The sequence below is a fragment of the Silene latifolia genome, chromosome Y (assembly GCF_048544455.1).
Source record: "Silene latifolia isolate original U9 population chromosome Y, ASM4854445v1, whole genome shotgun sequence".
NCBI classification, from domain to species: Eukaryota; Viridiplantae; Streptophyta; class Magnoliopsida; order Caryophyllales; family Caryophyllaceae; genus Silene; species Silene latifolia.
The window spans coordinates 262,094,499-262,106,886 of NC_133538.1; the positions used below are offsets into that span (position 1 = coordinate 262,094,499).

The 12,388-nt window shown below is 33.6% G+C and overlaps 1 protein-coding gene across 1 annotated transcript; it reads left to right on the plus strand.

The window, feature by feature from the left end:
- The first annotated feature begins 418 nt into the window (after positions 1 to 418).
- Positions 419 to 988, plus strand: LOC141630557 (uncharacterized). The gene has a single exon (XM_074443351.1). It carries the CDS (start codon positions 419 to 421, stop codon positions 986 to 988), a length of 570 nt encoding a protein of 189 aa, XP_074299452.1.
- The last annotated feature ends 11,400 nt before the right edge of the window (positions 989 to 12,388 follow it).

Here is a 12,388-nt window from a genome sequence, read left to right on the forward strand (position 1 = left end):
TGGCCTCCCCCTCCCAAAGACGGATAAGGGCTCAGAATGACAGCAGATTGGGTCACCCATTACTGATGTGCCGCAGTATGTTGCCAAGGTTAGATGCATTATAAGAACCTCCTGACATGAAGCTTTCCACTTGGCATATTAGGGGATTTAATGATCCCCTAAAGCACCAAGAGGTTAGGAATCTCTTGGGTAGAAATAAGTTGGATATTCTTGGGCTTTTGGAGACTCATGTGAAGGCCCACAATGCTATTCCCATTTCTAAAAAGTTTGGCAATTACAATATTATAAATAATTACCTGGCTCACTATAATGGTAGGATTTGGGTCTTTTGGAATCCTAGAACAATTACAATGGTACTATTGCTATTCACCAACAGGTCGTCCACTGTGAAATTATCCATAATGCTACTAATCATAAAATGGATATTTCTATTGTCTATGCCTGTAATAATGCTACTGATAGAGAAGATCTTTGGAAGGATTTACTTCGAGTGTCGTCTTCTACCAGCAATTGGATTATATTGGGAGATTTTAACATTGTTAGAGATGTTTCTGAATGTCTTGGGCCCAATCCTCCTAAACCTTTAGAAATCTTGGCTTTTAATGATTGCATCAGGGACTGTCAGTTAGATGATTTAACAACCACTGGCTATGAATATACTTGGACTAATAAGCACAATGATGGGACTAGAGTCTGGTCTAGATTGGACAGAGTTTTGGTATCACCTTGCTGGCTTCAAACTTTCCCTACTTCTTCTGTAACTGTGTTGGATCCAGGGATATCTGATCATGCTCCCTTGATGGTCAATGTCTTTGAGGATCAGCAGTATAGAAAACAATTCAGTTTTCTGAATTGTTGGATTGACAATCCTTATTATATTGCTTATGTTACTGAAGGGTGGAATACTTGTTACACTGGATCTCTCATGTATCAAGTGTTTAAGAAACTTACTGCTGTTAGGAAAAAACTTACTCAGCTCCACACGTAGGACTATACTGAGCTCTCTAAGAGGGTTTTAGAGGTGGGGGATCAGCTTAAATTGTGCCAGCATAGTCTTAGAGATCACCCTACTAATGTTGCTCTTATGGAGGAGGAATCTCATCTGATTACTAAGTACAGGACACTTAAGACTGCTGAACTTGGCATGTTGCATCAAAGGGCTAAAATTCAAGGTATTAATCTCAGTTACTGTCCCTCTCAGTATTTCTTTGCTAAAATTGCAAAGAGAAAACAGCAGAGTATTGTGGGTTACATTTTAAACCATCATGGCATTAATGTTAAAGGTGTTGATAATGTTAACTCAGCTTTTGTGGACTATTATAAGGATTTACTGGGTACTTAACATACTATTCAGAGTTTTGACCATGAGCTGGTTACTAAAGGAGCCTGTATCAATTCTGATGATCATCACCTTCTTTGTGCACCTGTTACTGCCCTGGAAGTTAGGAAAGCTCTCTTCTCCATTGGCAATAACAAGAGCCCAGGTCATGATGGGTTCTCAGCAGGTTTTTTCAAGTCTGCTTGGGACATTGTTGGGAATGAGTTTACACTAGCTGTTCAGTCATTCTTTAAAACTGGAAAGCTAGTGAAACATGCCAATATTACTGTCCTTACCCTTATTCCCAAAAAAGATGTTGTATCCTCTGTCAAAGATTTTTGACCCATTGCTTGTTGTACTGTTCTTTACAAAACCATCACTAAGATCCTTGTGGCTAGGCTTAAACCTTTTCTTAGCTCACTGATTGGGAAGGAGCAGGGTGCTTTTGTTGAAGGGAGGTTTTTGAAAACATCATGTTATCTCAGTCTTTGATCAAGGGATACAGTCAGCAGAATTGTTCTCCAAGATGCCTAATCAAAGTGGATATTAGGAAGGCTTTTGACTCAGTTCAATGGGCATTTATTGAGAGTATGCTGTGTTGTTTAAATTTCCCCCCTCAGTTTGTCAAATGGATTATGGGATGTATTAGTTCACCCTGTTTTACTCTAAGGATTAATGGTGGACATGTAGGTTTCTTTAAAGGAGGAAGGGGTCTGAGGCAAGGTGACCCCTTGTCTCCTCGAACCTGTCTATATATGCACCAAAAGACTCATTCTCATCCTGTGGGAACCTGATGGTAACTAGCATGAGAACGGTCTTAAGGAACTGATGAACCCTAAGACAAAAGACAAACTAAAATAAAGCAAATAAAAATATCACCGTGTTCCCGGCAACGGCGCCAAAATTTGACAGGCTAAATGACACACCTATCAAAGATAAATCAACTGGCCTAAACTAATGTAGTAGAGGAAGTTGGGATCGTATCCACAGGGAGACAATTGTGTTCTATTTGCTAAATCTAAGTCTGTCTAAGTCACAAATTGGGGGTTTGATTGTTTTGTTTACTAAATAAAATAACAAATAAAGAGAAATTAAATGTATAAAAAGTATTTCAAATAATAGGAGAAAAAGGTTAGGAAATCGGCTCACCATGGTCAACAACGGTCAGAGGTAGGGTCAACGGCCAAGAAAAATACAATCTAAGGGTAATGAATAGGTCCTCTCGGTCCACTATTTGTTAGAAATCTATATCTCATTAATTAACATATTCATATATGTGATGATATAATTTAGTCATAAAATTAAATACAAATCTTATGCATGCAAACTAAAATAGATAAGTGAAGAAATCGTTTTCCTTACTATAAATTTCGGATTAAAAGGGCACCAACAAGATCTCCTTCTTGTTAGTTCCTGAGCATTCTAAATAATGGATGAACAAAGATTCAAGTATAGAATCTCTCCCAAAAGTGAATACCCAAGGAAACCTCTCAATAACAAATATTATTATGATCTAGTAATAATAAAAGTCTAACTTAAAAATGACACAAAATATTAATTTGTCTCTCTACTATTTCGGTGGAGAGGAGAAATTATTTGGAGTTTATTTCTCTAGAATTTACACAAATTGTAGAGAGCATGCATTTTTCTTACACTAGAAAAATTATGATAAGAGTGAATGAATAATTGTAGAGGAAACACTCTCTATTTTTCATGGTGAAACCGGTTGAAGGGAGTATATGTGCCCAATGCATGGGTAAGATTTTCTACCCAAGAAAATGATAGGCATGCAAGGCTAGTAGTTAGCTTTTATGATTGTGTTTTCCACTTAAAACAATTTACACAATTTTTCCACTAACTCCCTTCAATATTTCGGTACATGTCTATAAAATGGGAGGTCCATTTTATTTTGTCATTTGTCAATTTGTCACATGTAACATGTTACATGACATGTCACAATGTAATGTATTTTTAACATATTAAAAATCAACATACTCATAAAATACGTCATTTACAAAATCGACTAGTAATTCGTAATTACTTGTACCAAAATGGTTTGTCAATTATAAATCACAACATCTTGTATTTATAATAAATCATTCATTCAATCTCAATTCAATATCAATTGTTTCTTAAACAATAATTTTATCCAAGTAATAAAACAATTCGATTACTTAGACCGTATCTAATTTAATCGAATTACAATAAGACACGTTAACTTTACTCACAAAATCATCCGTCAATTTTAAGCAATTTAACTAACCCGTATCGGCATACGATTAATTAAATAATCAATTAAGAGTATTTCCCTATAGGTATGACCTAAGGGGATCAACTGATCACCACCGTCGCACGACAGTAATGTCAAACTCTAGTCAGCCAATCATTACCGATATGTGTGGACCAGTTGACTGTAAAATATTTACATCCCACAAGTATTCTTAAAATGAGACTTAAACATGTGATCATCATGATCGACAGTTGTGATCGCATTATTGTCGGAGGGCACATATTCCAACAATCTCCCACTTGTCCTCGACAAGTGTGCGTCACCAATTATCTTGTCCTATTACTATCTCCCACTCAATGCAAGGTGTCTTTCAGGTCGTACTTGCAAGTGATCATATCGAGAGTGGTTTTCTCGATCTGGAGAATAACTGATTGACCGGAGTTTATCTACCATAGATACCTTCCGAGCGTGGCCACGCATTTCCAGTTCATTACTCCTCGAGTGGCCCTGAGATATTGTTATAACCCTGACAAGGGGTGGACAATTCCTATCGCACTTATTCCCTTCGACTAGCCACAGCCATCATAACCCAAAATATGCCCATTTGACCCCATTTACGAAGGTCGTAGTAACACAAATCAAAGTTAATCTGAAACTGTGCCATCTTAGGCGAATAGTCTTTAGTCAAAAGAATCGACTCATTAGAATACTATAGTAGCTCTCGCCACGACCAGGCTATATAAATTTGCCAGAACTCTATAAGCGGTCATAAGGCCCGACAAGGTGTTCTTAACAGCCTGCCTATGTGATCGACTAGTCATTCTCATATGACTCCATGGCACTTGAACTTGCCATCAATCGCATCACACTCTAGTCACTTCGAGACGTCACCTCATATAAGTGACTATGGGCGAATACAATGTTAATCCGAGTTCACTTTAACGGGGTTCAATATTGTCTCTACAACCCGTTTGGATGTAAGAAAGTATAAAAGGAGTTTTCTGATTTAAAAACTCGAACGATAAATGTGATTATCACATGAGTAGTCAATACTTGATTACTACTTCATATTCTATAATCCAGTTTGATCTTGAATGTAGTTGTTCATCTCAATTCAATTGAAATGACATGACTCTTCATGTTAAGCCTATGAGAAGGCTTTGGTTAGTAGGTTTTATCAACTTCTTGTACCTCACTCAACCTTACTACATACTCGTTTTCCTTTGTAATGTATACATTTGCATTACAAAACTTTCTGAGTACGTGTCGAGATCTAATCAAGACATAGGCCCTCTAGCCTTAGAATAACTCCCACTGTTTTCACAGTGTGCGGGAATCATCCTTCTTGCACATCTCATGATTGCAAGTGTACTCAATTTCCGTTGTAAATATTTCTCATTGTTCTTTATTGCCTAGAACGATTCTAGAAAATCTATTTCTTAAATAACATAGCCACAATGGTATCTTTAACCATCCTAATGTGTTTTGATTATGGTTTTGTCGGAAACCATGCGCAATCTCAATTGTCAATTGTCACTTGTGTAACACCCTTACACAAAATTGCATCAAAAACACTTTGCATTACATCCTTAATGCTTCTGCAAACACTTAAGGGTAATCTTTATGGCTTACTTGGTAACTATTACTTAAATTCGATTTGAAACAATTCATCATACTCAAAGTATATGAAGTGTTATACATCATTTCCTATTTAATTGATTCGGCAGCGGAAGCAAATGGAATCAATCAAATGTGTTCAACTTGATTGAACTAGTCATGAATCTTATCAACATAAGACTTCTTATTTGACGCTAATATTATGTGGATTTATCTCCACAAATCCGGATATTAAGATGTATTATAATACTCCAAAAGTCTTAAATCATGCCCAATGATCAATATGTCATCCACATATAAGACTAATTAAAATTTCCGTAACTCCCACTAAACCTCATGTATAAACACAACTTCGAGAAAAGTTTTATTAACATGATCAAGACAGTGATTCCAACTCATTGATGTCCTACTTAAGACCCTCTCTTAAGTTGCACATTATCTCAGGATTGCAAGAATCTACAAAACTCAGGATATGTATTGAATACATTCCTTCTAATTGAAGAAGTGGGTTTTAGATTCACTTGCTATATGTATATCATCATAATGAAACACAATCCCTAAGAAGATCCAAATATACTTAAGCATTTCAACTAGTGCAAAAACCTTTGCTACCAATCAAGCTTTGAAATCTCTCTTTATTAGTGCAAAACCCTTTGTCACTAATCAAGCCTTTTATTTCGGATTTTCATGGTTCTAAGCCTTGTATTGAGTTGTGACTTAAACATTTTCATGTAAGTCATATGTTCATTACTTTCCAGAAGTAATTAACTTGAATCAAACAATTTCTTTGTAAGTTGTAAGCTCTTTACTTTCTTAAAAGTAACATGAATTCATCATCTTCAACAAGTGATGACTTTAACCTCCTAGGTTTTGAAGAAACAACGTCTTACACAAAACGTAAAAAACGTCTCATGTAGCCAAGAAAGACCAGTTTCTCGCGACATAACATTCTTTTGTGGCTCTTGAATAATTTCTCCCACTCTGTCTTCTAGAAACAAACTTGTATTCTCAAAAGACAGCTTCACAAGCCGCAAACTCGTTGTACTCGTGATTATAGTAAGGAAAAATGAGCATTTGTTTCTTTGTGAAAACTTACAAACATGGTACCCTACCATTTCATATCTCATATGATTCGTTTTAGATTTAGTGGAAAAATAATTTAGACAAAATGATAAAATCCCCAAAAGGATCAAGTAACTCAAAGTAACTTGATCGAAGTCCAAACCATATCGAATAGCGTTTGATTTCTTTATCCAACCACACATTATCCCATAATGTGTGCTAAGAGAGATTAATTTGTGATACTATATCACATTTCATTTGGCTTGCATCAAGGTCTTCACTTGATAATCCCATCACGACTAAATCGTGATTCCTTGAACTCTTTGAACTTCTTCAAAGATTTCTCTATTTACCTCATTAAGTGAACACATTAGCGTCAACTTAAATCGTTGGTAAAAGAAAATGATCAACCTATTTTGGATCAATGATTTACAACCTCGATCTCCTTTTCAACCAAAAGACACGAGACATCTTGCTTTGAATATAAGATACGCATATACCATAAGATCTAATGGTTTCAAGAGTACTCGATAACTCTTTGCGTTCATCATTCCAGAATTTAAGGTTCAATCTTGGGTTACCAATTTGAGTCTTGCATCATCTTCATGAAATATCATTCTAGTTTGGTTTAGAATATAATCACCTTGATAATGGGCTAGCCATACATCAAATCATGATGTATAGGGTCACAAAAGTGAAACCTCTTTTGTATCTTAACAAGTTTATATTCTTATTTAGAGTTTATGCACTTAATAGTCATAATTAAGTACAACTATAAACCCAAAACTAGATTGAGTACACAATAACTTTATCTCTCGACATTATTTGATGCTAGTCGTCATATTATAATCATCTTATGTATCAAGTACAATAATGAAAACCACCACTGGTTTCTAATATTGACGAAGTAGTACTAGCAAAATTTATGTCAATTAAATAAATAAAGAACTAAGTCTTATTAGATGTCCCACAACTAACTTGCTTATTCTTTAACAACTTGGGGTAGTTTCTTTTCTAGTGTCCAACATTTAAGACAATGGAAACTTTATTGGTCGGGATTGATAGGTTTAGTATTGTTATTCTCAATATCGTTACTTTTAACATTACCTTGTATCAATTCCATTCTAATTTTACTTCTTTAAAACCTTATCCTTTTCTTAACGGTTTAAGAGAATGCTCCCACTCATTTCAATGAGTCTTTGCTTTGAGAAGCAAAATTATATTCATGAAGACTACTCTTCATTCGTTTTTTTAGTCTTAAAACTTTCATTGAAGTGGTTGCGGTATTTTGGTCTATTACGATTTACTACAAATCTAATTACCAAAACAATTTATCGCTTCAAGGTACTTAATTCAATTAAGTATATGAAAAAAAATCCATTGTAAGTAGATGTGTTAGTCAAGAATCAAAAATCTGTTTGATAATGAATAACTTTTATCTATACTCTTCAAGAGAGATCCTTAGCAATGGTTCATATGAGGTTTTTAGAAGAAAATTCATATTTGTCTTTAGTTACGATGTTTTAATGGAGATTTGAATTAAAATCGAAATGATATCGTATATGAATTGTGGTAAAGAAATAGAACAATATAATAACGGAATAATGAAAACAAAACATTTATCGTTATAATAATACTTGTAAATAACAAGTAAAGCATTTACATAGTGACCTCTACCCAACTATGATAAATGATTCCAAGATCCAAATTCATATTAACTTGGGGCACGGTGTGCCGAAATACCCTTTATTAATATAACTCGGTGGATTAACTCTTTAATCGATTCTACTTTTAGAACTCTTGGTCGATAAAATTACATTAATATTTATCTTTAGCCCGAAACACATCCGGAAATCGTCGTGAATACTTTCGTTGAGTTCAACCCAAATTTCGAATAAATGTGTCCATGATCCAAACTCATATCAACTTAGGGCACGGTGTGCCGAAATACCCTTCATTAACAAAAATTCGGTGGATAGACATTTATCACCCACTTCCCCTACGTAACAAGGTTTGTACCTCGGTGTGGCCGAGTGCACTCCCTTATGAAATAGGTTTTCATGGTTTCTACTTTTTGGTAAGGCTAAGTCTCAATTGTTTATTTAGTGAGAGGTAATATCAATTTATTATCTATCACGTTTTAAGTGAACTAAAGCGGTGAACTACGATAATTGTAATTGACACGGTCGATAAATTCGATAAAATGATAATGCATGTTTTAGTTATGGCGATTTAGCGATGCATGCAACATATAAATAAAATGCAAAGCATAAATAAAATCCTAGTATGGCCTTCCTAAAATAGAAAATCTAATTAACTATTACATATTCGGAAACCAACTCCATTGGTCCCTTGAACTTCGGTTTTGGCACGCATCTCGAGGTAACACCGTCTTTATGTATCGTCTTCCTTGAGTGACACCGTCTTCAAGGAACTCCGAAATAAATAAATTACATAACAAATTACATAATTTCCTATTATACATTTGTAATAAAAATAAAATAAATCTATTAAATTACAAAACGGTGATACGAGATCACAATAAATTACAACCGAATCGATATTCCCATACATTTCGGGTAATACCAATTAAAAACTAGGGTTATTTCATGAGAATAATCCAAACTAAGCCCTCTCTTCCTATATTAATCCAACCTAATGTTTAACTGAGAAAAATCCGAACTTTAACATCATTTAACTTGTACTAAACTGATCTAATAATTTACCTGATATCACAAGTTTTCCAACAGGTGACTATATGGGGTCTATTTCTTTTCTATTTTTTCTGGTTTCTTTTCCCCTGGCTTGCTAATCTTCATCTTCCTAAGTCGATAATTTTCCTCAAATTAAAAACAAAACCCAAATTTCATCAAAATCCTAATCAAATAACCTTTACATGACCGTATTTCAAGCATCTTGAAAAGGAGAGAAATGAGATTGTTCCTAACAATATCATAATTGATGTGGTATTTGCGAAGTCCGTGTCAGTTTTGCACCCAAGGTATTGCCACAGTGGATTGTTCAATATATAATGTAATGATCAGAAACATATAGACAAAGGTGGTTTCCACCAACCACCGTATGTCGCTATTCAATCAATCATGCCGCCATGATCTACGGAAACCACCAACCACCGTCTGTTGCTATTCAATCAATCATGCCGCCTCAACACAACCACAAGCGACACCAACGGGCAAATATCTGGCTGCTTAATGCATGTTTTGATTAGAAATGTACCGACTAAGTCTCTTACATCGTTATTTTTCCATAATTATTAACTTTTTTTGTAGATCTGCTATTTAAAGTGACGATTTTTCCCTAAATATTAAACATTTTCTGTTGGAGGAAGTAATGGGTGACCGGAAAATGGTAGTGAGTTCGGAAATGGGAAGAGGAGAGGGGTGATCGGTGGCATTCGTTGGTCGCGGCTGGGTTGCATTAGTGGTGCTGGGTAGGGTGGCCGTGGGGTTTGGAAGCTTTGGGTTTTTGGTTTTTTAATTTTACAGTGAAAAGAAGAAATAGAAGACAAAGGGGGTGAGTAAATGGAAGGCATTCTAAAGTGAACCGGACAACCGGTTGTATAGGTAGCAGGTCGTCTAGTTTAATTTGAGAAGAGCATGGTTAAAGATAGGTTTATTATGAGTTAAAATGTTGGTCAGATTATTATGAGAAGGAGAGGCTTAATTTGGATTATTCATGTGAAATAACCCTAAAAACTAAGGCCATACTAAGTAAAATTACATAATTTAAAAAATTACATAAAATTAAATTATGACAATCATAAATAAAATGCAGCATTATAATATGTGTGAATATGCCCAATTTTATGCTAAATCGCCTTTAAGGAGCCAATATCGTATATTAATTGGTTTTTACGGATTTGCGTGATTCAACCTTTTAAAATCACAATAAATTACATAAAATCATATTTATGCACAAGTTAATTACCCTAACCAACTTAGGACTCAAAATTAGTCTCCACTAACATTTGACAATAATTAACTTATATTTCTTAAATTTTGTTCATTAATGGACTCAAAATTACAATAAAAAGCCATAAACTCCAAATAAATCACAAAAATTTCAAATAAATTCAAAATTTGAAATTTAAACTCATGAACATTCTGGAAAAATACCATGACACTCATAATGTCCAAAAACTTAGGTTAAAATTTTGAAAATTTATCGGAAAAAACAATGTTGCGGTTTATCGGATTTATCAAATATAATCATAAAAACATGAGGAAAATTATATTTATCAACTTTTCAATTTTAGATCTGAAATAGGTAATAAAATGCAACATGTGACGTTTTTTCTTAGTCATGAAGTATGTTTTAGCAATTATTCACTAATTAAAGTAACTATTTATGCTATTTTTCATCAAAAATTCATAAATCATGCATAAAGACTTAATAATAGCCTATTGTTTTACACACATCTTGTAAAATTTCATGTGACAACATACTAAATTTATATGACCAGATTCGAAATTTATCTCATATTAACCTATTTTCATTTAAATTCGATTTTTATCATGAAAAATCCATATTTCGAGCATAAAAACTCCAAAAATTCTGAAAATTTACAGGTCATCTAAAAATAATATATGTGAAAATGAGATTTTTATCATAAAATCACATTTTTAATGCCATTATTATATAAAATGAACAATAAAAATCCATAAATTAACCAAAATATCCTAAATACGTTTTAGGATCAGAAACTTTAACATACAAAATTGATTTCGTGATATATCATAATAAACACAAATTTATAAGTTTTATATGTTAATCGTATAACTCGGAAAAACTATAACCAATTTGCATGCAAACAACCTAAGGCTCATGATACCGCTTGTTAGAAATCTATATCTCATTAATTAACATATTCATATATGTGATAATATAATTTAGTCATAAAATTAAATACAAATCTTATGCATGCAAACTAAAATAGATAAGTGAAGAAATCGTTTTCCTTACTATAAATTTCGGATTAAAAGGGCACCAAAAAGATCTCCTTCTTGTTAGTTCTTGAGCATTCCAAATAATGGATGAACAAAGATTCAAGTATATAATCTCTCCCAAAAGTGAATACCCAAGGAAACCTCTCAATAACAAATATTATTATGATCTAGTAATAATAAAAGTCTAACTTAAAAATGACAGAAAATATTAATTTGTCTTTCTACTATTTCGGTGGAGAGGAGGAATTATTTGGAGTTTATTTCTCTAGAATTTACACAAATTGTAGAGAGCATGCATTTTTCTTACACTAGAAAAATTATGATAAGAGTGAATGAATAATTCTAGAGGAAACACTCTCTATTTTTCATGGTGAAACCGGTTGGAGGGAGTATATGTGCCCAATGCATGGGCAAGATTTTCTACCCAAGAAAATGATAGGCATGCAAGGCTAGTAGTTAGCTTTTATGATTGTGTTTTCCACTTAAAACAATTTACACAATTTTTCCACTAACTCCCTTCAATATTTCGGTACATGTCTATAAAATGGGAGGTCCATTTTATTTTGTCATTTGTCAATTTTGTCAAGTGTAACATGTTACATGACAAGTCACAATGTAATGTATTTTTAACATATTAAAAGTCAACATACTCATAAAATACGTCATTTACAAAATCGACTAGTAATTCGTAATTACTTGTACCAAAATGGTTTGTCAATTATAAATCACAACATCTTGTATTTATAATAAATCATTCATTCAATCTCAATTCAATATCAATTGTTTCGTAAACAATAATTTTATCCAAGTAATAAAACAATTATATTACTTAGACCGTATCTAATTTAATCGAATTACAATAAGACACATTAACTTTACTCACAAAATCATCCGTCAATTTTAAGCAATTTAATTAACCCGTATCGGCATACGATTAATTAAATAATCAATTAAGAGTATTTCCCTATAGGTATGACCTAAGGGGATCAACTGATCACCACCGTCGCATGACAGTAATATCAAACTCTAGTCAGCCAATCATTACCGATATGTGTGGACCAGTTGACTGTAAAATATTTACATCCCACATGTATTCTTAAAATGAGACTTAAACATGTGATCATCATAATCGATAGTTGTGATCGCATTATTGTCGGAGGACACATATTGCAACACTATTAGCCCTAGAAAACT

Bases quoted from the DNA above. Each gene is read 5' to 3' on its own strand.
- LOC141630557 (XM_074443351.1), top strand. From the start codon at position 419: ATGGATATTTCTATTGTCTATGCCTGTAATAATGCTACTGATAGAGAA.